This window comes from Rousettus aegyptiacus, unplaced genomic scaffold, assembly GCF_014176215.1.
Source record: "Rousettus aegyptiacus isolate mRouAeg1 unplaced genomic scaffold, mRouAeg1.p scaffold_m13_p_3, whole genome shotgun sequence".
NCBI lineage: Eukaryota > Metazoa > Chordata > Mammalia > Chiroptera > Pteropodidae > Rousettus > Rousettus aegyptiacus.
In genome coordinates, this window is record NW_023416306.1 from 115919922 (window position 1) to 115940791 (window position 20870).

General features: G+C 51.1%; 1 protein-coding gene across 2 annotated transcripts; it reads right to left on the reverse strand.

Annotated features, from left to right (window-relative positions):
* Positions 1-3284: 3284 nt before the first annotated feature.
* PLA2G4F (phospholipase A2 group IVF) lies at positions 3285-19724 on the reverse strand. 2 transcript variants are annotated; one of them, XM_016144896.2, is made up of 20 exons: positions 18839-19724; positions 17852-17924; positions 17082-17218; positions 16855-16983; positions 16373-16413; positions 16067-16109; positions 15558-15624; positions 13477-13646; positions 13241-13354; positions 12993-13030; positions 12615-12750; positions 10289-10425; positions 9808-10030; positions 9058-9172; positions 8697-8834; positions 8489-8596; positions 7343-7537; positions 6912-7078; positions 5902-6088; positions 3285-5578 (listed from the first exon to the last, which is right to left on the reverse strand). In XM_016144896.2, the coding sequence occupies exons 1-20, from the start codon at positions 18947-18949 to the stop codon at positions 5358-5360; spliced, it is 2550 nt and encodes an 849-aa protein (XP_016000382.2). In that variant the 5' UTR covers positions 18950-19724; the 3' UTR covers positions 3285-5357. The 2 variants fall into 2 exon arrangements, with proteins under 2 accessions (XP_016000382.2, XP_036094162.1); XM_036238269.1 differs by lacking the exons at positions 8697-8834; positions 16373-16413; positions 17082-17218; positions 17852-17924; positions 18839-19724 and having other exon boundaries at positions 16855-17071.
* Positions 19725-20870: the final 1146 nt, after the last annotated feature.

Consider the following 20870-nt stretch of genomic DNA (forward strand, 5'->3'; position numbering starts at 1 on the left):
AAGTTGGATAGATGGGGAGCAGGAAGGGTTTGGGGCAGGAAATATGTTAGTATGCTAAAGTTCTTGTCTTATTTGGGGAGAGAAAAGGGATACTGACTGATTTTTTGAAAGGGCTTTTCAAAAACCCAAGTATAAGTATTAAGAAGCAGCTTAATGAGAGCCCCAAACTGGAAATAACTCAAACTTTCATCAGCAGGTGAATGGATAAACAAACTGTAGTATATCCATATAATTCCTACTCAGCGATAAAAAGGAACAAACTGCTGAAAACACACAAGGTGGATGAATCACAAAAACATTATGTTGAGTAAAAGAAGCCAGACACAAAAGAGTACATACTATATAATCCCATTTATATGAAACTCTGAAAGGACACATCTAGCTCATAGTGACAGAAAGCAGATCAGTGGTCACTGAGACCAGGGTTGGGAGACTGACTGAGATGCAACACGAGAATTTTGGGGAAATAATGGAAATATCCATATTCTGATTGTGATGATATTTACACATGCATATAAATTTGTCAAAATTCATTGAACTGTACACCTAATCTTGTACCCTCACTGTATACTTAGAATCAGTGCACTTTATTGTTTATAAATTATACTTCAATAAAATCGACAATAAGAACCATCAGAATTTCAGAAATAGAAAGTGTAACTTTCAAACCAGTAGAGGGGGGAAAGTGGCCGAAAAGAACTGAATCAGAAGCCGAAAAGGGGAGGCTTAGGTGGTACCAGCCTGAACCAGGTGAAACAGGGATAAAGGGAAGGATACTTGGTTGGGATTGTGGAGGCCCCAGGCCGAATCCAGAGGCCTGAGTGGGGCTGGGTGGGATGAAGAATAAGGCCTGCAGTAGACGAGAGCAGAACGGTCCAGGCATCTGTATTGTTTAAGCTCCCCCAGTGATTCCAGTGTGTGGCCAAGGTGGAGACCACCACTCTGAGGTCAAAGGATAAACAGCCATAGAAGCCACATCAGCTAATCAGCTGGAGCCTCTCTCAAGAGCAATTTTCCCACCTCCCTTCAGCTCCTACTCACCCTCTCCCACCCGCTTGCCCCTCCCGCGGCTGGTGGTTGGCAGGGGGTTCTCTGTCTTTCACTGCCTTACTCATATTTTCCTCCCTTTGTCTTCCCATGACCTTTCTCCCAACCTTCCTTTTTTTTACCTCTTACTTTTCCAAAGCCCTTCACCTAGAATTGGAAATTAGATTTTTTAAAAAATCTGATTAAGTGGCTATTACAGTTTTTAAAACCTAAATGTGACTAAAGTAAATGATTTTTCACATGGGTGGGTCCTTAATTTCTTACTATTTCCTGTTCTAAGAGGAAAAACTTAGTAGTCACCCTGAATTCCAGTGATGACCAGACTTTGTGACTCTCAGGACAGCCCCAATACAGACCCGTTTCTCCTACAGGGAGAGTTCTGGACTCCCTGCCTGCCGGAGCCAGCCGGCTAAAGTTGATCAGTACCTGAAAGAGGGGGGTGAAGCCTAAGAAAAAGACAGGAAAGCGCTTCAGGAGGGCACACAGTCACTGCTGCAGCCCCGAGTTTATTTAGCACGGCCTTTATATAAGTTTTTGGATACAATAGCAAAGCACAGGGTACAATATAGTAAAGCACAGGGAACAATAGTGAGGTACAGAGTACAATGGCAAAGCACAATGTACATTACCATAGGAATGCTGACACTTACATAAGTTCCTATTCTTTTCTGGGCTGTAAAACATTCCACTATCTTAAGAAGATTTCTTTAGGAGGCAAACCTCCCCTCCAGGGTCAGTAATGTTTAACTCCACACCCTGCTTCCTAGAACCTTTATTTAAGCAGCCTCAGCAGCAGCAGCTGCTTCATGGCTATCAGCTACGTGACTTCTTCAGTGTCTCTTAATAGCTCCCGACACCTGCCCTGTTTGTTCTGTGTCCTGTAGCTTTCCTCCCCTTGCAGAGGGGATGTTGAGGAAAAATAGATGCATGCAGGATAGCCCTTCTTTCCTCTTCTCCAAAAATGGCTTCATCTGATATAAGGGAATTTTCATTCAAACTCTCAGCAAAAGAGTGGAGTGGCAATGAGACATTGAGCTGCATGCCCTGAGCTCTGGAAAAGATGGGGGTGCACACATGCCAACCAGCCACCTGCCAATACCTGAGAGCCCCCTCCCAGTGCTGTACCGTTCAAGGAATGGAGAGGATGCTTCTCCTTCTTCTTTCTCTGTATCTTTCTCTTTCCTTCTCTCCTTGCCTGCCTGCCTTTCCTTCCTTCCCTCCCTCCCTCCCTCCCTCCTTCCCTCCCTCCCTTCTTTCAATGTCCTCCTTTTTTCTTCAGGAAAGTTGTGAATGACTGGAGAGGTGTCCGAAGAAGCCAAGAGGCCTAATATTTGGACCAGCCTCTGTGCTCACACTCCCTCAGCTAAGACTGTGGTCCCAGGGATGCCATGTGGTATGACTCCAAGAGGCAAATTCACATCATCAGTTTATATGAACGGCACCCCCTGGATCTGGACAGTGCACAACCCGTGTTGCCATACATTGCAGCCTTGGTGGCCACACTTTTTCTTTCCTTGCGTGATGAAGAACTCTGGCAAGTTGAAGAATGATGCCCCCACTCTTGTGTTTCTACCCAGCCTCAGAGAGAATCAAGCTTACAGCTGTGTTCTTTGGTCTAAATCTCTCCAACCTAGTCACCTTCAGGACGTTGAAACTTATTTCCAGCCATCTTTGGGAAAGGGTTGGAAATGGGGTAGAAATGGAGTAGACGAAGACTGAGACCCTCCTCACCTACGAGTGAGAGCCAAATGAGCCGGGTCATCTTTGACCCCCAGTTCCTCACTCTGCTTGGCTCACACATTTAACCCTGGTGATATTTCCTCATTCTCTGGCTGAGGTCACCCTTGTACCTGCTGACCAATTTCTTGGCTAGAGCTCTGGACCAGCCTCCCCCTTCCTGCTCTCCCACCTCTGTCTCATTATGTCATCTACAACCTAATCTGAGCCAATATGGCATCTCATACTTTTTTAAGAATGAAAGTACTTACCAGCTCTGAACAAACCCATGTGCCTGCTTTCTTCATGAAACTTGCTGGTCTGGGAAGGCAAACACTGGCCCCCACCACCCTGGGAATGGCGATCACATAGTGAAGCAGAGACTTTGTTGTACACAACTGCTCGTATATATGTGCATTTTTCTTGGAAGAATGTCCATGGATTCCATCAGCTTTTCAAAAAGGTCCAAATAGGTTAAGAACCATTAGAGTAGGATTATATACCTTTTCGTAGCTGGCAGGTTATGATCCATCTCTTTAGAATGCAGGATCCTACTCATTTCTCAAATATTTACTGAACATCTATTATGTGCCAACTACTACTCTAAGCATTGGGAATACAGCAGCAAACAAAACACAAAAATTTTTACCCTTGAGGGGCTTACTTTCCAGGGGCCAAAGACAGCCTGAAGCTGTATGAAGCATTAAATGAAACTGACTGAAGATTCTAAGTTTTGAGCTCTATGAAGATTCTAAGTTCTCTGTGAACTCTGAGTTCCAAGTCCTAAGAACTCCACAAAGTTCAAAGTTATGAACCCTATGGAGGTCCTAATAAGTTTTTATGATGGTACACACAACAGTGGTGATGACAGTGGCCATAGCAGAAGCTCAGGCACCAGCCTGGAGCTGCCCCAAAGGAAACCTCTCACTGCTGAGCAGAGGCAGGGGCAGTGGTTGTCTACAATGGGCAGTGATGGTGAGGAGACCAGAGAAAACCAAGCGGCCCCCACTTCATGCCAATCAAAAGCACTGGCCATTTTGAGGCCCAGCTTCCTCAGACTTCCTCATTCATGTCCAGCTGGAGTCCCGGAAATCATAAGCCAAGCCAGGCCAGGGGTACAGTCTGAGGTCTAGCTACCTTCCACCCAGCTGGAAGCCAGAACTAGGGTCTTCTTCCCAGGATTAAGATGGGGGAGGCTTCCTGACATAGGCATCCCTGATTGAAAAAGAGATGTTGGCTGGTCCTGGAGAGCACCCTTGTTTATCAGAGACTGAGAGAGAGTGGAGCAGGGGGTGCAGCCAAAGAGAAAACTCCTGGTGAAGGGGGCAATAGGAATAAGTGTTCAAGCAAGGATGGCAGCCAAGCCAACGAAGGGGACCCCAGGTGGCTTGGTACTGGGTGGGTGGGACAGGGGTGAGCGGAATGAGGCTGCAGAGGCCGACAGCCAGAGGGAGAGGGCCTGGTCAAAGTGATCTCCCCACAGACCTAAAATCTGCCCATGCTGGAGAGGCTCCAGATATTTGGAGGATCCTAGGTGGGTGAGGAAAGATGAGAAACAGGGTGAGAGAGAGAAACAGATTGCCCAGATTGTTGGATGCATCTGTGAAAGAGGCAGGAACCCAGGCCTCTGAGTTCCTAGCCAGGCTCCCTCTACTACTGCCCACCCCCAGCCAACAGATAGGTGCTCACTGCCCCGCTCTCATTAGGAACAGGGACACGCATGCAGGTGCACATTCACTCTGCCACCTACGAGACAAATGCATTCTCTAGACTCGCCCATTTAGCTGCCGGAATGGTGAGACTACTTGCATGAGGTGCAGCTGTACACATGACAAGAGAATGTGGCCCAACTTTAAAGAGCGAAGTGTAACTAGCAGGGAGACAGTGTGCACACCAGCTGGAGTCCAGACAGGATGGGTCAACACGAGCCATCATCTCACAGCCTTCAGAAGGCTGAGCAGAGAGGGGTGGTGAGGAGCGAGAAGGGGTGGAAGGAGGCCAGAAGATGAAGGAGAATTAGCTGGAAGGACAATGGAGTTAGCAACTCAGACTGGCAACCATGTGGTCCCCCCTTTATTCTGGATAGCACTTACACAGCATCCAGGACCTGGAGACAGGCAGGGGTTGGTTGGGGGAAGGTGTCAGGGAGTGGGCCACTTACACAATTGTGGATTGGATGGATGTGTCTTTGGTCTCAGTTTAAGGAAAGTAACCTACTCTCACAGCTCCCATTCTGGTGAGGTTCTGAGGTCTTTCTGTGTGGGCCATGGGCCCTGGAGCTAGACTATTTCCTGATCTCCTCCTCTACACACTCCAATGAAAAATGAACACTGTTGGCTTCGGCCCCACTCCCCCCAAAATCCCCTGGAGAGACATGCTGCCCCATCTTCTCCTAGAAACACATACAAGAAGGGTCCTGCCCCAAGTCCAAGCTGTAATTCTATGGGAGATTTCCAGGAACTGGGGGACCTCAAGGCAGGTCCCAGCAAGGTGGGAAGCGGAGCCCCGCAGAGTCTACTCCTCCCTCCACCAAGCCCTGGTCTGGAGCCCCACAGTCTCTCTTCTGTGTCACAGTCTTCCGACTCCAGCCTGGGTCAGTCTCCAGTCCTGGCTCCAGCCTGCCGCCGGTCCAGAGCCAGCCGGAGGGCACGCCTCACAGTCTCCGCGTTGTTCAGAACGTTGTATCGACTCAGGGCCACCAGCCGATCGAACTCCTCGGGCTCATAGGTGAAGTTCGTCATGCCATAGGGCGTGTCTGGCCCGTTGATGGCAAAGTCTCCATGGGCCTTCTCCTCGGCTGTTTGTCGCTCCACACCTGTGGGTGGGAATTGGAGGAGAGACTGGGCCAGTGTACTCTGTGGCTAGGAGCTGCCAGCCCAGATGCCTCCCTTGCCCTAGGCCATCTGGCTGGTTCTTTGTGGGCCCTGCCTGGGCAAATGTCTCTGCTCTCTTGCCCATGAGGCGGAGCTGGGCCAGGGCCAATGCTCAGGTCCGGGAAGCAGAGGGCAGCATTGGCCAGCTCTGGCCCTCAGGGAGGCATGCTTTGCTACCTTGTCCAGGGCTTCTGCTCTTCGAACAGAACCCCATCACCACCCCAGGGCTCTGTGGGCCAGACGCAGACTCAAGGCTTCCCCTCACCTGGGGCCAGGTGTGTGCGGAAGGTACGGTTGACAAGAGGGAAGTGCAGCACGATGGGTGAGCAAGGGTCCTCAGCTCTGTCAAACAGGTAGCACTCACGGGGTTCCTCCAGGTCCTCAGGGAGCACCTCGACCCTGGGAAAGGGGATGCCTCGGTCCCGGCAGTACTTCTCTGTCATCTGTAAGACCTGGGCAGGGAGGCGGGCTTCTGACCCTGCGTGACTCCCACCTGGACTCACGCAGGCCCAGGCTTCGGGGACAGCTCTGCCTCCTCCTACTCTTTCAGGCAGTCAGGCAGGTGACATTGCCTTTTCTGAGCCAGTTTCTTCATTTATAAAATAAAAATGAGAATAACTTCCTGGTGGGATGGTTGTGCGGATTAACCGTGATCACCAGCGTTCCCACTGTGGTTCCTCCCCCAAACTGCCTGCTGCTTCTCTCCTCCGACCCTTCTCTGCTCCCTCTTGATGTCAAATGATTACAGAAGGTCACGTTGGAAAAGGCATTATCCATCATCTAATCCCAGGCTTTCAATGGACCAGGTGGAGGAGGAGGAGGCCAAGAGGGAAGAGCTGGCCCAATGGCACAACCAGAACCCACATCCAAATGGTAGAGCCTGCCCACAGCCCCACAGGGTTTGAGGGAGCCACTGTGAGAGACCTCCCAAGGGGACCCTGACAGCTCTGTTGTTATCACAATAACAAAGGGACAGCAGACCCAGGCCCAGGCCCTGATCAGGGCCAGAAATGCTTTCAGGAATAGGCAGGGTCCAGAACAGGGGTCTTCTCTTCTTCACCAGGATAGAAGATGCTTGAAGATCTTCTTTGGCCTCTTCTCCCAACTCCCATTTCCTCCCATAACCTCAGTAATCCTCTCCTCCAACCGGTGAGACCAGCGCAACTTACAGTGTGCATAAGGCGCCCCCCCACAGATTAGTACCCAGGCCCTCCGTGGAGGGCCATCCCCAAACACCTAGTCATGTCACCTCAGCAGAGCGCCCCCACTCTTTACCTCAAAAGGGGCATCCAGGGAGTAGTCAAAGGACACAATGAGGTCCACTGCTCTCTGCGGCAGCAGGCTCAGTGGGAATGGGGAGTTGAGAGCAAAGCCCCCGTCCACCAGGTACAGGCAGTCCTTCATGGGAGTGAGCTCATTGGGCAAGGCGTCCAGGTGAGTGTCTGCACAGGGACAAATGCTTGCCCTTCTTAGTAACCCTCTTTTTTGCATGTGGAACGCTGTTCTCACTAGCCATCTCTGCTTCTTCCCCTCTCTGAGAGCCACTCTGGGGCCTCCCATCCCAGCCTCCGGCTCAGCACAGTCATCCCCCACATTAGCCTCTGTGTAGCAGGAGCCCACACCTCAACCCCCAGGTCAAACGGCAGCGCTGGCCCCAGTGAGCCAGAGGCATGTAGCAGGAGGCCCCCACCCAGAGCAGCACCCACCTTTCCAGGCCGTGAACTCCCTGCCAGCCACATAGTCCTTGTGCAGGCAGAGGCCCTGGGTGAAGTTGAAGTTCTCCGCGGCGGTAAAGCGGGACGTGAATATGTCCAGCACAGCCTGGGAGAAGGGCCCCTGCCGAGTGAAGAGCTTTGTTCGCAGCCTGGTGGGGTCATGCAACTGGAGCTTCTGGCAGTCATCTAGTGGGGGCGGGACAGTGAAACAGTGAGCAGTGGTACCCTCCTTCGTCCAGGGAGCCCCCTCCATCTTCTCCCTACATCCTTCCTCCTCCCCCACTGGCCTCTAAGGCCTCTGACCATTACTTCTCAGAACCTTTTTTTAATGACTTTTTCTTTCGTGTTCCCCATGCTTTGAAAGTTGCCTATGACGTTGCATTCATTAAATAATAATATCACCCATGCTTAAAGTTGTATATATAATTTCCAATCAGAATTTCATCCATTAAACACCTACCAAGCAGTTGCTACGTGCTGGGCGCTACATTAGGCACCAGGGGTGCAAAGTGACTGGGGCCTAGCCCTGGCCCTCAGCACTCAAACCTACTTAGAAGAGAGTCACATAAAGAGAGGATGAATGGTAACAATGCCCTGTGGTAAGGACAATGACCAAAGTGACCTGCAGTCTTACAGGACCCTGGGTAATTATACCCTCAATCAGCCTGGAGGGATGGAGTGGAACAGAAGCTCCCTGACAAAATGATGTCTCAGCTGAATGTTAAGAGCTGAGCAAAAGTTATCCAGGGGGGAAAAGTAGGAAAGGTATTTCTCGCAGCAGGGCTACTCATAGACCCTTAAGGAGCAGGCTGAAGAGGGGCCCTGAGTTGTGTCGGTAAAGTATCAATCAGACAACCAGTGGTCCTGGGCTGAATTGATGTAATTGGAGCCCAAACAGATTTCCAAGATGTAGCCTGATCACAGAGCTTTCACCGCTCCCACTGGGTTTTCTGACATGTGCCCTCCCTCAGGCCCTCCCCCACCACTGCTTCTGCTGAGGAGTCATTTCCTCAACATGTCTGAACCCAGTGGGACAGTCAAATCCTTCGCCATCCCTTCCTCATGCTCCATGCCTCTGCCAGGACCCTATTGCTGGAAAGAAGCATGGAGGTGGGGGATCAGGATCTGTCACCTCACCTGTGATGTTTACATGGCCTCGGTACAAGTCCAGGAAGCTGAGGCTGAAGCCGGCAGTCTTCATGAAAATCTCATCCAGGCTGGCTGCAAAGGCACTGCCCCACATACCTAAGGAGACAGGCAAGGCCAGGGCCCTCACATCTCCTCCATCCATATCAGGGCCTGGCCTGTTGTGTGTCCTGTCCGCAGCCCTCCAGCCTACACTCACCCTGCAAGTAGCAGATCCGGGGCTCTGGCCAGAGCTTCAGCAGTCGCCCCATGAAGAACTCTGAGCCAAAGAGCTTGGTGGGAATATAAGCCCCATACTTGGGGAAGCCGATCTCGTGGGGGGTGAACTCACACCACTCTGGGGGCCCAGAGTAAAGAAAATGTCATCGGGGGCTTCCCCCTAGAACCCCAGGGTTTCCCCTGGCCCTCGTGCCTGAGCAGGAAACTTTGCCTTGCCAAGAGCAAGAGGCAGCAAGCCCACTATGTCCCAAGGCTCCCATCCATACCCTGGTAGCCTGGCCTCTTATGCCCTCCACCAACCATTGCCTCCACCTTCTTTCTAGGCCCACACACTCAAGCACCTGCAAAGTCTTCCCCACTGATGTTGGTACGGACATTGATGCTGGCATAGATGGGATAAGGGTTCTGGCCCTGGCTGATTGCCTCCTGCTGGTCAGACAGTTTGGCAGGGTTTTCCTGGGCAGGAAAGAAGGGAAGATGCTTGGCCTTGTTGGAGTTCCCTTTTCCCATCCCCGTGCTGAGGCCAGAATCCTGCAAGGTGTGTCATGGCCACAAGACTGTGGTTGTCAAGGCCAGTGCTCTAGGGATAGCTCTCCAAGGAACAGACGGGTTTTAGTCTGCAGCAGAGGTAAGGCCACTTCAGGTCTTGTGTAATTCCAGGGGCATTGGGAACATGCCTCCGCCCCCAGTTCATGCCAGGACTGCATGTTCTAGGAACAGCTAGCAGGTACCATGAGTCATGGCCACTTGGCCAATGGGCTGGAGGCTGGAATCACTTTCAAAACACACCTGTATTAGTGCTCAACCCACAACCAAAACAGTATCTCTGGAAGGGGGGGCTCAGGCATGGAGTGTTTTGAAAAGCTGTACAGGTGATCCCAATATGCAGGCAGCCCTGAGAACTGCAGCCAGCTTCTCCCACCCCAGGGGTTTAGGAGACAAGAAAGATGAAGGGGTGTCAGACCCCCAGGTTGCTCAGACCAAAAGGGTAGCTTTGCAAATCTCAGATCTTAGCATAGTGGCTAAGGCAAACTAAGAGCTGGTAGGGTAGGGGTGGAGCCATGTTTGTTTGTTACCTGCTCTTCTCTTACCTCTTGGTATAGGAAATATTCAATGAGGAGGCCCCAGAGGTCGATGAGGGAAACGCTGTGACCACTGCTTTCCAGTTTCCCCAGTTCCTGGGCATAGTATTGTAGACGTTCCGTGGATACCGCCCCTATCTTACTGCTGCAGACCCGACCCCGGGCAAGCTCAGTGGGGCCCTGCAAAGCCACCTGGGACCAGGCTGGGTCTTTGTAGAGTGTGGAGATGCACCTGGACATGGAGAGAATTGGGGCAGTTAGGGGCAAGGAAGCACAACAAAGGGAGAGAGGGATGCAGGTGTCTGTGAATGATCCCTCCTCCCCCATCACTTGTATCCATTGCCCTAGGCCACCTATTCAAGGGGTCCCTGGGAACTCAGACCCTTCCTGTTCCCCTAATCCCCTTGGATGCAGAGTCTTCCCCACCAGGTAACACTCTTGCCCCTTCAGGGTTCTCCTTTACTCCGTACCCTGCCCCCACCTCACTTACCAGGTGGACCCAGAAACCCCTTTCAAGTAGGTCACAGTGTCCAAGAGGCCAAGCTCCTGCAGCCCTGCCAGGCTGCCATACAGGGAAGACATAGCACGGGTTCCGCCTCCCGAACCCAGCACAGCCACCACAGGTACCTGGGCCACAGTAATAATCATGATAACAACATTTACCACCACTGCCATTTAAATATTACTGCTTATAACGTCAGACATTGATCTAAGAGCCTTACATGTATTACCTCAATGAATCCTCATAGCAGCCCCATGAGATTCCCATTTTACAGATGAGGGAACTGAGGCGCAGGAAGGTTAGATACTGTGCCTGCAGGCACACAGCTAGTAAGTGCCGGGCTGGCAATCTGAAGCAGTACATCTCCAGAGATGGCTCTTAATCATTATACCAGGAAAGGATGTACGTCCAAGCTACACTGGACTCACCCAAAACAGCTAAAGCAGGGTTTCTTAATCTTGGCAACACTGATAATTTTAGACTAGATAATTTCTTGTTATGAGGAGTTGTCCTGTGTTGTAGGTTGTTTAGCAGCGTTCCTGGCCTCTGCCCAGCAGATGTGAGTAGCATCCCTTTTCCCCTCCCTCAGTTGTGACAACGAAACATGTATCTAGACATTGACAAATGTCCCCCGGGGGCGGGGGGTGGGTGAGTGAAGTTACCCCCATTTGAGAACTACTGAGCTAAAATGACAAAAACTACTGAGCAACCTGGACCTGCCCCCAACATGAGAGGTGCCCAGACATCTTAAGGATCAGAGATGGGATCAAATTAGAAGCTTTTCGGTTGCTCAGCTTTTCCATGGAAGGTTTTATTTATTTCACCCAGATTTTTTTGGTTCTTTTTCCTGTCCTCCTTTCTTCTCCTGTCTTGAAAAGAAACGCTCCCTGGCCACTGTCCATCGAGGACACTGTCCCTTCAGAGTCCTGGAAGAGACAGAGCTTCCAATAGGCAGGATCTGCGCCCTCTTCCCCCTCCACCTACAGAGTGGAGATGGGCACAAATAAACAATCTAGGTTTGCTCAGCTTGTCACTACTGGGCATAGGCTCCATCTCCTGAGTACACTTGCAGCCAGGAGGAAGCCACCAATATGTTTCTGATGTACCATAGGTCTCGCCCTCAGAACTGCCTTTCCTCCTGCGTCCTCGCCAGAGGATCCCGTGGACCCACCACTCCCAAACCCCTCTGTCTACTGTTATTAACAGAATTGTGACCCTCCCCCCACCGAACCCACTCATATGTTGAAGCCCCAATACCACAGTGAGGAAAGAGTAAAGTTAGGGAAAAATTAATGGGGTTTCTTCTCAGCCTTACTACTAAATTATTAACAGAACCTGAAGCTTCAGGAAAAACAATAAATGTAAACATCTAAACTTTCCTGTAACCCTGTGTTGGGCATTGTACAGCTTATGATCAGCACAGTACATGTCAGTGCATGGACTCCATCCAGTTAAGCATAAGACCTCCTCACAGAAAACATCTATGACCAGACTTCCTGACGCTCCACTTGAAAACCACCTGAAATTCATCATCAGAATTATTGATACTAGTTAATTCATCATAAAAGATCAATCAAATAGCTAAGAATGCAGGGCTCCATTCTCTTATGATTCAGTTACATCACAAAAGAAAATGACTTTGCTTTGTTCCGCAGAATATTTCTAGATGTATTTCTAGTGATTTTTATTTTGCAAACTCTAAGACCCTTGAATAAATCTATGTCATTTATTTCTAGCCAGAGTTTCCTGATTCTTTTTGATTACACTCAACGCTATTTGGAGAAAGGGCCTATAAGGAGGTAATATAGGTTATGTGAGGTCATAAGAGTGGGGCCCTAATCTAATAAGACTTGCGTCCTTGTAAGAGGAAGAGAGAGTGATTGCCCCCTCCCCCAGCCGCTGCACATGCGCAAAGGAAAGGCCATGTGAGGACACAGCAAGGTGGCCATTTACGAGTCAGGAGGAGAAGCACCACCAGAAACCTCCCCTGACGGCACCTTGATCTTGAACTTCCAGCCTCCAGGTGAGACAATAAATGTCTGTTGTTTAAGGCCTCAGTCTGGTGTTCTGTTCTGGCAGCCCAAGCTGACCAATTCTCCTCCCTAGGCCAGGGTTATTCAGCCCTCATTGCATACCAGGTCCTAACTCTTACAATTGTATCCATAAACTCAGGCAAATAGGCTTGTCTGCTTCCTCCTCTGCTCTCCAAGCTTCCTCTTGGCTTTATATCACCTCTTAGCCACTCAGTCCTCCCAAGGGAAAGGCTGGATTTAGTCCCAGCTACACTGGGGTCCGGCCCCCCTCCATTCCGTACCTGGTCACTGTCAGGAGCCTGGTTCAGTTTCAGCACCTGCTGCAAAGCCTTAGACACGATCTGCTTCCTCTTGTCCAGAAACTTCTGTTCTCCATCACAGAGGTCAAAGCCAAGGCGCAGGTCAAGGTCTCCAGAGCTGCCTCATGTGGTGGTGGAGGGGGGTAAGGGGGTTTGACTGTTCAGTGGAGGAGAGCCTTGGGCCAAGCCCTTTTCCACAGGAGCAGACCCACACTCTGTGGAACCTCTCAGAAAGGTCCCACCGGAACCAGAAACACCCACCCCCCACCCTTCACCCCCAGATGAGCTGAGTAGGTAGGAGAGCCCCCATGCTTCCAGCCCAGCCTAAGAGACCTTCTTCTTGAAGCGTGCCTTCCTCACCTCATTTCTGCCTTCACATTCAGAGTTACCTCCTGGCCCTGAAAGAGACAACAACCATCCCTGAGTGCTCTGGGCAGGGTCCTCTCACCTGCGGCCCCTGCTGCTCTGGTAACTCTGGCCCAGATGTGGACCATGGTTGAACTCCTGGCTGGTCTGATCTTGACTTCCCTCTCAGACCCATCCCCCAGATCTGTTTTGGTGGTCACAAAGCAGGCAAGGGTCCCTGAGGCACCCAGACAGAGCCTTACCTCCCCCAGGGCCACCAAGCGCTGCTCCTCCTGGCCTAAGGCCAGAGAAGAGAGCAGGATGCCCCCCTCTCCCAGCTTGCTGCTCTGGGCCTCCAACTCAGCACTCGGGTCACTCTGCAGGGAAGAAAACACCATGAAGTGTATTTGGAGGAAACTGCCTGCACTGAAGCCCCGGAGCACTGCTCAGGCAGGACTGAGTCTATCATCCACCTCTTCAAGGACCTGGGCTCACTCACCTGCAGGACCATGAGATTCTCTCCCAGCTCGACATCCAGCTTGGAGCGCAGCACTGGATTCACATGGAAGGTAAAAGTGGCTGGGGGTTCTGCCTCCAAGGGAGGCTGCAGAGGCAAGAGCTGTGGTTTCTCGTAGGCCCCGGGCACTACCAACCGAATCTGCCTAGAACCTGGGAGCAGAGGGCCTGGGTGAGTGGCCAAGTGAGGGGGTGAGAGCAAGTGCGGGCGTGTGTGTGTGATGATGATGATCATGATGATCATGATGATGATGATAACACCCCTAACTAGCAACTCCCCTTTCTCCGGCACTGTGACCCATAATGGAGGCATCATGAAGGATACTTGGGGTCCTATAACTTGCCCTAGTCGGAACTGGGGACCTAGGGGAGAGTGGGAAACACACAATGCCTAGGGGAGGGGAAAAGGCAGGGAAGGAGAGAGCTCCCAGCCCAGAGCTTCTGGGGATGATTTCGAGATTACTTTATTAAATCTATAAAATATCCTATAAAAATTATAAGTATCATATATTATTACATTAATTACCAGTTTTCCATTGGTAGTTCCCCTGTCTCTTGCCCCCAATCAAGCTCTGTGCTCATCGCCTTGGGGGAGGTTTGTGGCCAGGCCACAAGTTGTTCTGGCCTTTGTTTCCAAAAGCCTAAACCTTAGGAGAACACAGAGGGTTTGCAGAGAAGATAAAAGGAAGAAGACACAGAGAGACTAGGTGGCTTGGAGAAGGGAGAGCCAGCCCAGGCTAGAAGGTGATGTCAGGCTGGGAGGAGGTGAAGAGAGAGCCTGTGGCCCAGGAGCAGCAGGGCCCACCCATTTCTCAGCAGCGTTTTGGGGAGATGACCACACCCCGGAGAGAACTGGCTATGCATGACGCCCAGGCAGAGGGGACACCAGCCCCCAAACACCTCAGGAGCAGAGAGGTCAAAACAAAATTCCCCTCCCTACACATGCTCCTTGGCACTAAACGAGACCTGGAGACTTGACATGACCTAGGGGGAGAGAAGTGGAGAAAAGAGGGAAAGTGATACTTCTTTAATACCATGGTTTATGGACTAAGTTGATATGCATTGTTCATAGTCAGAAACAACCGAATCTGTGATGGAGAAAGCAAATACCCTGGAGTGTCATAGACCTGCGAGTGGTTCTGGCTCCACTACTTACTGGCTGTGTGTGATCTTAAGCAAGTTTCTTCTTTGAGCCTCAGTCTCATGAATTAAAAGAAGATAGTGACCATACCTACCGTATAAGGGTTCGTTATGAGGATTAAACAATAGAACACATGACAAAAGCTAAGCACAGTGCCTGACTCACAGTAACTACTCCATGTCACCTGGGCAGGACTCATCCTGTAGGCTTGGCCTCTCGGCCTCTCAGTGTTGAAGGGTGCCCTGCCTGCCACACAGCCTCTGCTTCGCTCCTGCATCTGGATGCCCCCTCCTGAGTGGCTGCCGTCTGTGGCACATGCATTGGTGGACCTGATTCTTCACTTCTAGAATTCTTAGTCTTTGCCATGTGACTTCAGTTCTTCCCATTAAGAGGCTGGCTAAATTCCCTGCCCTCCAACTTTAGGGTCAGTCTTGGGTCTGTTTTATCAACACAATGAGTGGCCACGGTGTGACCAAAGGCTTGCAAAAGCACTTGCTCCTTTGGACTTGCTCTCTTGCACCTCTGCCAATGCCCTGAGAACATGCCCAGGATGGTCCACTGGGCACAAAAGGTACATGAGAGACACACAGTACAGAGCCAGGCACTCCTGCCAAGCCCAGCCTAGATTAGCCACACTACAGTTGACCACCAGATGTGTGGGTTCGATAAATGCTTCCTGTTGTCTGCCACTGAGATTTGGAGGTGTTTTTTATAGAGTGGTAGTTGGACTGATACAACTTCTATGCTTGAATACTTCCAGGGACAAGAAATTCACTACTTTCAGGGGCAATCTGTTCTATCCTTGCTTAGCTTCAAGCAGTGAAAATTAAGAACTTTCTGTCTTAGATCCTTCTTTTTGAAGTCAGCAGCCACCACATCCCCTAGGAGATAAGGCAAGACTCAAGGTCACTGGCCAGACTCACCATATTCTTGATGAGGGGCTGTTGCATCTCCCCCAAGGGTGCCCTGGATTCTCAGACAGGGATGAGCCTGAGGAAAGCAGAGGCCTATGGGAGACAGATAGTCACAGGGCCCAAACCGGGAGGAAGGAAAGAAGGGGCATCTGGGGCATGGTCAAGGTAACAACCTTCCCAGGGCCTGTGCCTAAAGGCAGAGGTCTTCTGTAGTAGCCTCCACTCCCAGGACTCTGAGGAAGTGGCCCCTAGTGGGAAAGGGAGAGGAGACAAGGAACCATGAGAGTGGCTCCTTCGGCCATCTCAGAAGCCGGAGTCCCAAGTGAGCGATGTACTGTGTACAGGTGGGAAGGCTGGCTTCTGGGCCATCCACTCAGGCGTGAAGCCTCCCCTGGCATATCTCCACTCTGAGGAGGAGCTGACTGTTCTTTAGAGGCAGGTGGGTGTGCTGGGCTCAATCATGGACTCCTCACTGGTCCCCAGCCTTGGGCAGCTCCAAGCTGGCCTTTCCTACTTACCACCAGGACACCATTGGTGATGACTTCAGATGCAGGTACTTGGCTGCAAAGGATGAGGGGTTCATGGGGTATCTGGCCCCCTCAAGGTAGCTATTACTATATTAAGGTGACCAAAGCAGTTTGAAGAGCCTGGAGAGCAGGGCAGGGCTTGGGGGTTGGGGTGGGTATTGGCCAACACACAAATGGATGTCAAGACCAGGACATTCCCTCGCAGGCCAGGCCAGTGCAGGACCTGGTAACCAACACCTGGGAGCTGTCTGTGAGTTTCAGAGTACATGGGAGGGTACAGGCCCTACCTGGACTCACCTGTTCTCCAGAACAAACTCCACCTGCAGTTCTTGTGAATCCTACGTGGAGGGAGCAAGGGGCACCAGTTTCCAAAGAGCTCCAAAAGCCTCAGGGACCATCCCCACCCCGAACCCTGCTCAGCTCCAGGGACTAGAGGAAGAAACTGTTGTGTAGCTTCTCGTTGGCACAGGAGGGGTAGTGTGGCATGTCAATGAAGAGATTCACCTCCAAATTTGTGTGTGGACATTGTTCTAAACACTGAGGATTTAGCGATGACCAAGACAAAGTACGCTGCCCTCAAGGAGCTCACGTGTTGGCTCCCTTCAGGGCAGAGTATTTGCCCTGTACCAAGGGACCCCTTGGTAGGATGAGTGGTACAGGATGGCAGGTCTGTCTTGGAGACCTGGCCTGTGCTGACCGGGAGACCCCTCCTCAGTGCCCTGTGCTGGGCCTCCTCTCCTCGAGCTTGGCTTGTTGCTGACACAGGTAGAGTGGCTCACCTGTTGGTTGAGTGGGAAAGTGTGTCTGTGGGGTTGGCCAGGCTTGAGGCTCTCCAGGTCAAACAGCAGCACAGAGAGCTTCTTGCTACCCAGGATGTCCTTGTCACAGAGGGTGAGCTCCAGGACATTCTGGAGATAAGGCAGACAGGAGGTGGGAGCCTGAGGCAGGGCAGGCACTCTGGAGGAGCCTTCTCCCTCCACCACCCCAGCCCCATGCTGGCCCTCACCTTCACAGCAGCATGTATCTGGTAGTGGAAAGTCTCGTTCCACTCGGGGTCACTGCAGTTGGCCACCATCCTTGTCTGGGCACGGCTGGGGGATGCCGTGGGCAGCCACAGTTGCACATAGCAGTCAGCTTTGGACACTGCAAGCAGGATAGCGGAGGGGTTCTAGCTTCAAGCTCTTACTGCTGAAAAGCTTTCCTGGAGGAGGCTGGGCCCAGAGCAGAAGGAGCAGTGCCAGGAGGGACCGCTGCCCACGTGGCAGAGTGGGGTGGGGAGAGCTGCAGAAAGCCCTGTCCTTAACTCCAGCTCCACCAGTTACGCCTCCCATTTAACTGAATGGAAACCCTGCAGTGGCTAGTTGAAAAGATCACATGGCACCACAGATCATTGAATAAGACCCAGAAAGGGTCTGATTCAGGTGACAAACTCCCCTCCTAGTGCGAGTGTTGGGCATGAAGAGCTCCTGGACTGTAGACATTGACTTCCGGCAACAGCAGGTTTTACATGCTCTCCCCAGGTTGGCTCTGCTCCACTTGCTGGACTCAGAGGGAAGTTAAGGGTCTGCATAGTGCTCCCCTCCAGCACCTGCCTGCCAGCTCTGGGGCTGCAGCCTGGGCTCCCTCACCGGGGAGGCTTTCTTCCGCAATCAGCACCAGCTCTTCTGCCCAACTCCAAATACACACACCCACACAACTTCAAGCCAGCTCCTGGCTGAGCTCTGTTGTGGAAGCCTCAGGGAAGAGGAAAAGGGATGGAATTGGGGGGTCACTCACACAGATCTGTGCCCTGGATATTTCTGGCCCTCAGCACCTTCACCTGGAGGTCATAGTATGGGTGGGTTTCCCGCTGAAACAAAAGAACTCGGGGACTCAGTTCTAGGAAGATGAGGGGCCTGAACTTCCTGCAGCGATGCCAGTTCAGGTTTCCCTCGTCTTGTCATGGAGCAGCAGCCTGGCCCAAGGTCACAGATGTTGCTGTGCCTGGGACCTAGGATGCCTGGGCAGGGCAGGTGTTGAGAGTTCAGCACATTGGTAATAAGCCTGGTCCTTAGAATCAGTCAGGCTGGCTTCAAATCTGAGCTCCGCCAAGGACTAGCTGAATAACCTGAGGCAAGTTATTTGATTTCCATATGAGTCAGTTTTCCCATCTATAAAAGGGAGATGATGATGATAATTTCATAGGCTTGTGGTGAGATTTCAATGAGAAGTCATATAAAGTGCCTGGCCTAAGTACTTAAGACACGTATCCACTTTTACTAATTATGTTTATCATGTACCACAAACCTGCACCTGCCCTCAGACCACAGTGCCACTGCCATAACTTAAGAGCTGATGTGCTTAAGGAGATTAAATATTAGAAGAGAAAGCTGAGATCAACCCCACCCATTAGCTCCCTGACAAAGAGGATAGATGGCTTAGGATGAGGGCAGGTAAGAGTAAACCAAGAGTCATTCAGCTTGTACTGGTCTAACAAGTTGCCAAGGAGGCTACAGCTTGGACTTAAGAGCAATAACAGCAGACTGCAGACTACTGGGAGTGAGACTATCCAGGAAATTTGGGACAAAACGCAGCCAGCTGCAAGTGTCACATGACCTTGCTGTTTTGGGAAATTATTTTTAAGAGCCATATTGGTCCCATCCCAAGCCAAAACCCAATTCTTCCCCTGCCCTCTTCCCACAGCTGGCCTCAGTCTTCACAGGGAACTAAGCTCCTAGGACCCCTCCAGTCCACACACTTCCCAGGGAAGATCAGGTACTTTACCTGCCAGTGACTCCACTGAGATCCCCTTTTGTCTCTCTTCCGCAGCAGCATTACCCCCAGGAGGGGTAGCCCCTTGCCTGCCAGCCACCTAGGCCACAACGCCCAGAGCATGGCCTGACAGCCCACTTCCCAGCAGGAAACCTGCCTGCTATCCAGAGCCTCCCAGTCTCTTCTGGCTACACTGACTGCTAACTCAGGTCTGACAGGTAGAACTGGGGTGGGGAAGGGTGGAGCTTGATTGTTAAGGATGGAAAATTTTCAAATGGCCAACTTCTGCTTCTATGATCTGCTTGCTTGTTTAATGTTAAACAGGGTGTAGCTCTAGGAAATATCCTGTGCAGATATGCTAATGGCCAACTTCTGCTTCTATAAACCTGCTTGCTTGTTTAATGTGGTTTTAGGCTTTATAAACTACCTCCTCTGGAGGCTCGGGACAGATCTCCTCTAACCTTGCGTGGTAGAGTCAGTCGCCCCAGCTAATAGCTAATAGGCTCTGTGTCTTTGATTGCACCACAAGATGCTTGCAGAAGACTCAGGGTGTGTGTGCCCTAGGGGCTGGAGGTGGGGTTTGACATACTCCAGGAAGTGAATGAAGCCCAATTTCCCATGGAGGAGACATTTCAGTCTCTCACCAAGAGGTTAGGAATTGGTACTCTGCAGCCCAATCCCACCTCGATTATCACTGGGCTGTTAATGGAAAATAGATATGTGAGCATCACACTCCAGATGATTTGATTTAGTGAGGGTGCGTAGAACCCAGGTATTCACGTTTCCAAGAAACCTTCTAGACCAGGGGTCACCACCCCTGGGCCACAGACCGGTACTGGTCTGTGGCCTGTTAAGAACCAGGCTGCACAGTAGGAGGTAAGCATCAGGTATGCGAGAAAAGCTTCATCTGTATTTGCAGCTGCTCCCCAGCACTAGCATCACCGCCTCAGCTCCACCTCAGATCATCAGACATTAGATTCTCATAGGAGCACCGGTTCCTGGTTCCAAAAAGGTTGGAGACCACTGTTCTAGATGATGCTGACAGCCAGCCTAGGAAGTACAGCTCAGGGGTCCAGTCTCCTCCAGCCAATGTCCTTCAAGTTCCACCTTCCCCACAGCTCTGAAGCAGAAGCATAGAAACCTCTGGTTCAATGATCTGGACTCAAAGGTGTTTCTTGTCTCGCCTGGCCTCCCTCATTCATTCTCCAAACACTGAGAGGCTGCTGTGTGCAGAACCTGCACCAGGCCTTGGAACCAAAGGTAAGGACAAGGGCCCATCTGTAGCCTCAAGAAATTTGTACCTCATGACTCCCTGTGGCTTCTGCCTCAGTCCTCTTCCTGGATCAGTGAAAATACTTGGATGGTCCAGGTATAGAGGAATATGGTTAGGTGGTATTGGTAAGGGCAGGTAAAAAGCAGATCTGTCAGCCCTTAAGATACTAGAGATAAAGGCTTTAAAGTCCTCTGTTGACCATTGTAAGCCTCAGGCTAAAGATGGTATGTGATGTCCCCTTTACTGTGGACCATGACCATCTAGGTGGCCAAGATAGGTACAGTCTCCAGAAGAAAGCATCTCTGGGCCAGTGAGCTGTTGGGAGATACATTTCTGTTCTTCGACTAAGACCCAGTCATCTCCACTCTCCTCCCCAAGGTGAAGTGGAGAATGAAAAAAATAATGTCCAAAAAAAGAGGTGATTCAACTTCAAAATGAACCCTATAGACAAGTTCAGACCAGAAACTCCCAGAACAAAAGAAGATATGGTGGCCCTTTGCTGGACCCCAAGGGAAGGACCTGCTTCTACTTAATTTGAAGCATGAAGCCAAGACCTGTGCTGGGGTCTCAGAAAGGTCAGACTCTAACCCCTTTGGTGACATTAATGCGGCACATGGAGAACACCCATAGATCCACAGTACAGGAGCCTGAGGGAGGGGCATGGAGTTAGGTGGCGTGGTGTACAGACATCCTGACTGATTCGAGTGCTTTCTGGGCTGTACCACACTTTCCTCTGGAAGTCACCTGCCCATACCTCAGTAAAAGTATACC

Coding starts and splice junctions, on each gene's coding strand:
- PLA2G4F (XM_016144896.2), bottom strand. CDS start 18,949: ATGCTCTGGGCGTTGTGGCCTAGGTGGCTGGCAGGCAAGGGGCTACCC. Junction 17,925..18,838: donor CTCAGTGGAGTCACTGGCAG/GTAAAGTACCTG, acceptor CTTTTGTTTCAG/CGGGAAACCCACCCATACTA. Junction 13,355..13,476: donor AGAATCTCATGGTCCTGCAG/GTGAGTGAGCCC, acceptor TCTTCCCTGCAG/AGTGACCCGAGTGCTGAGTT.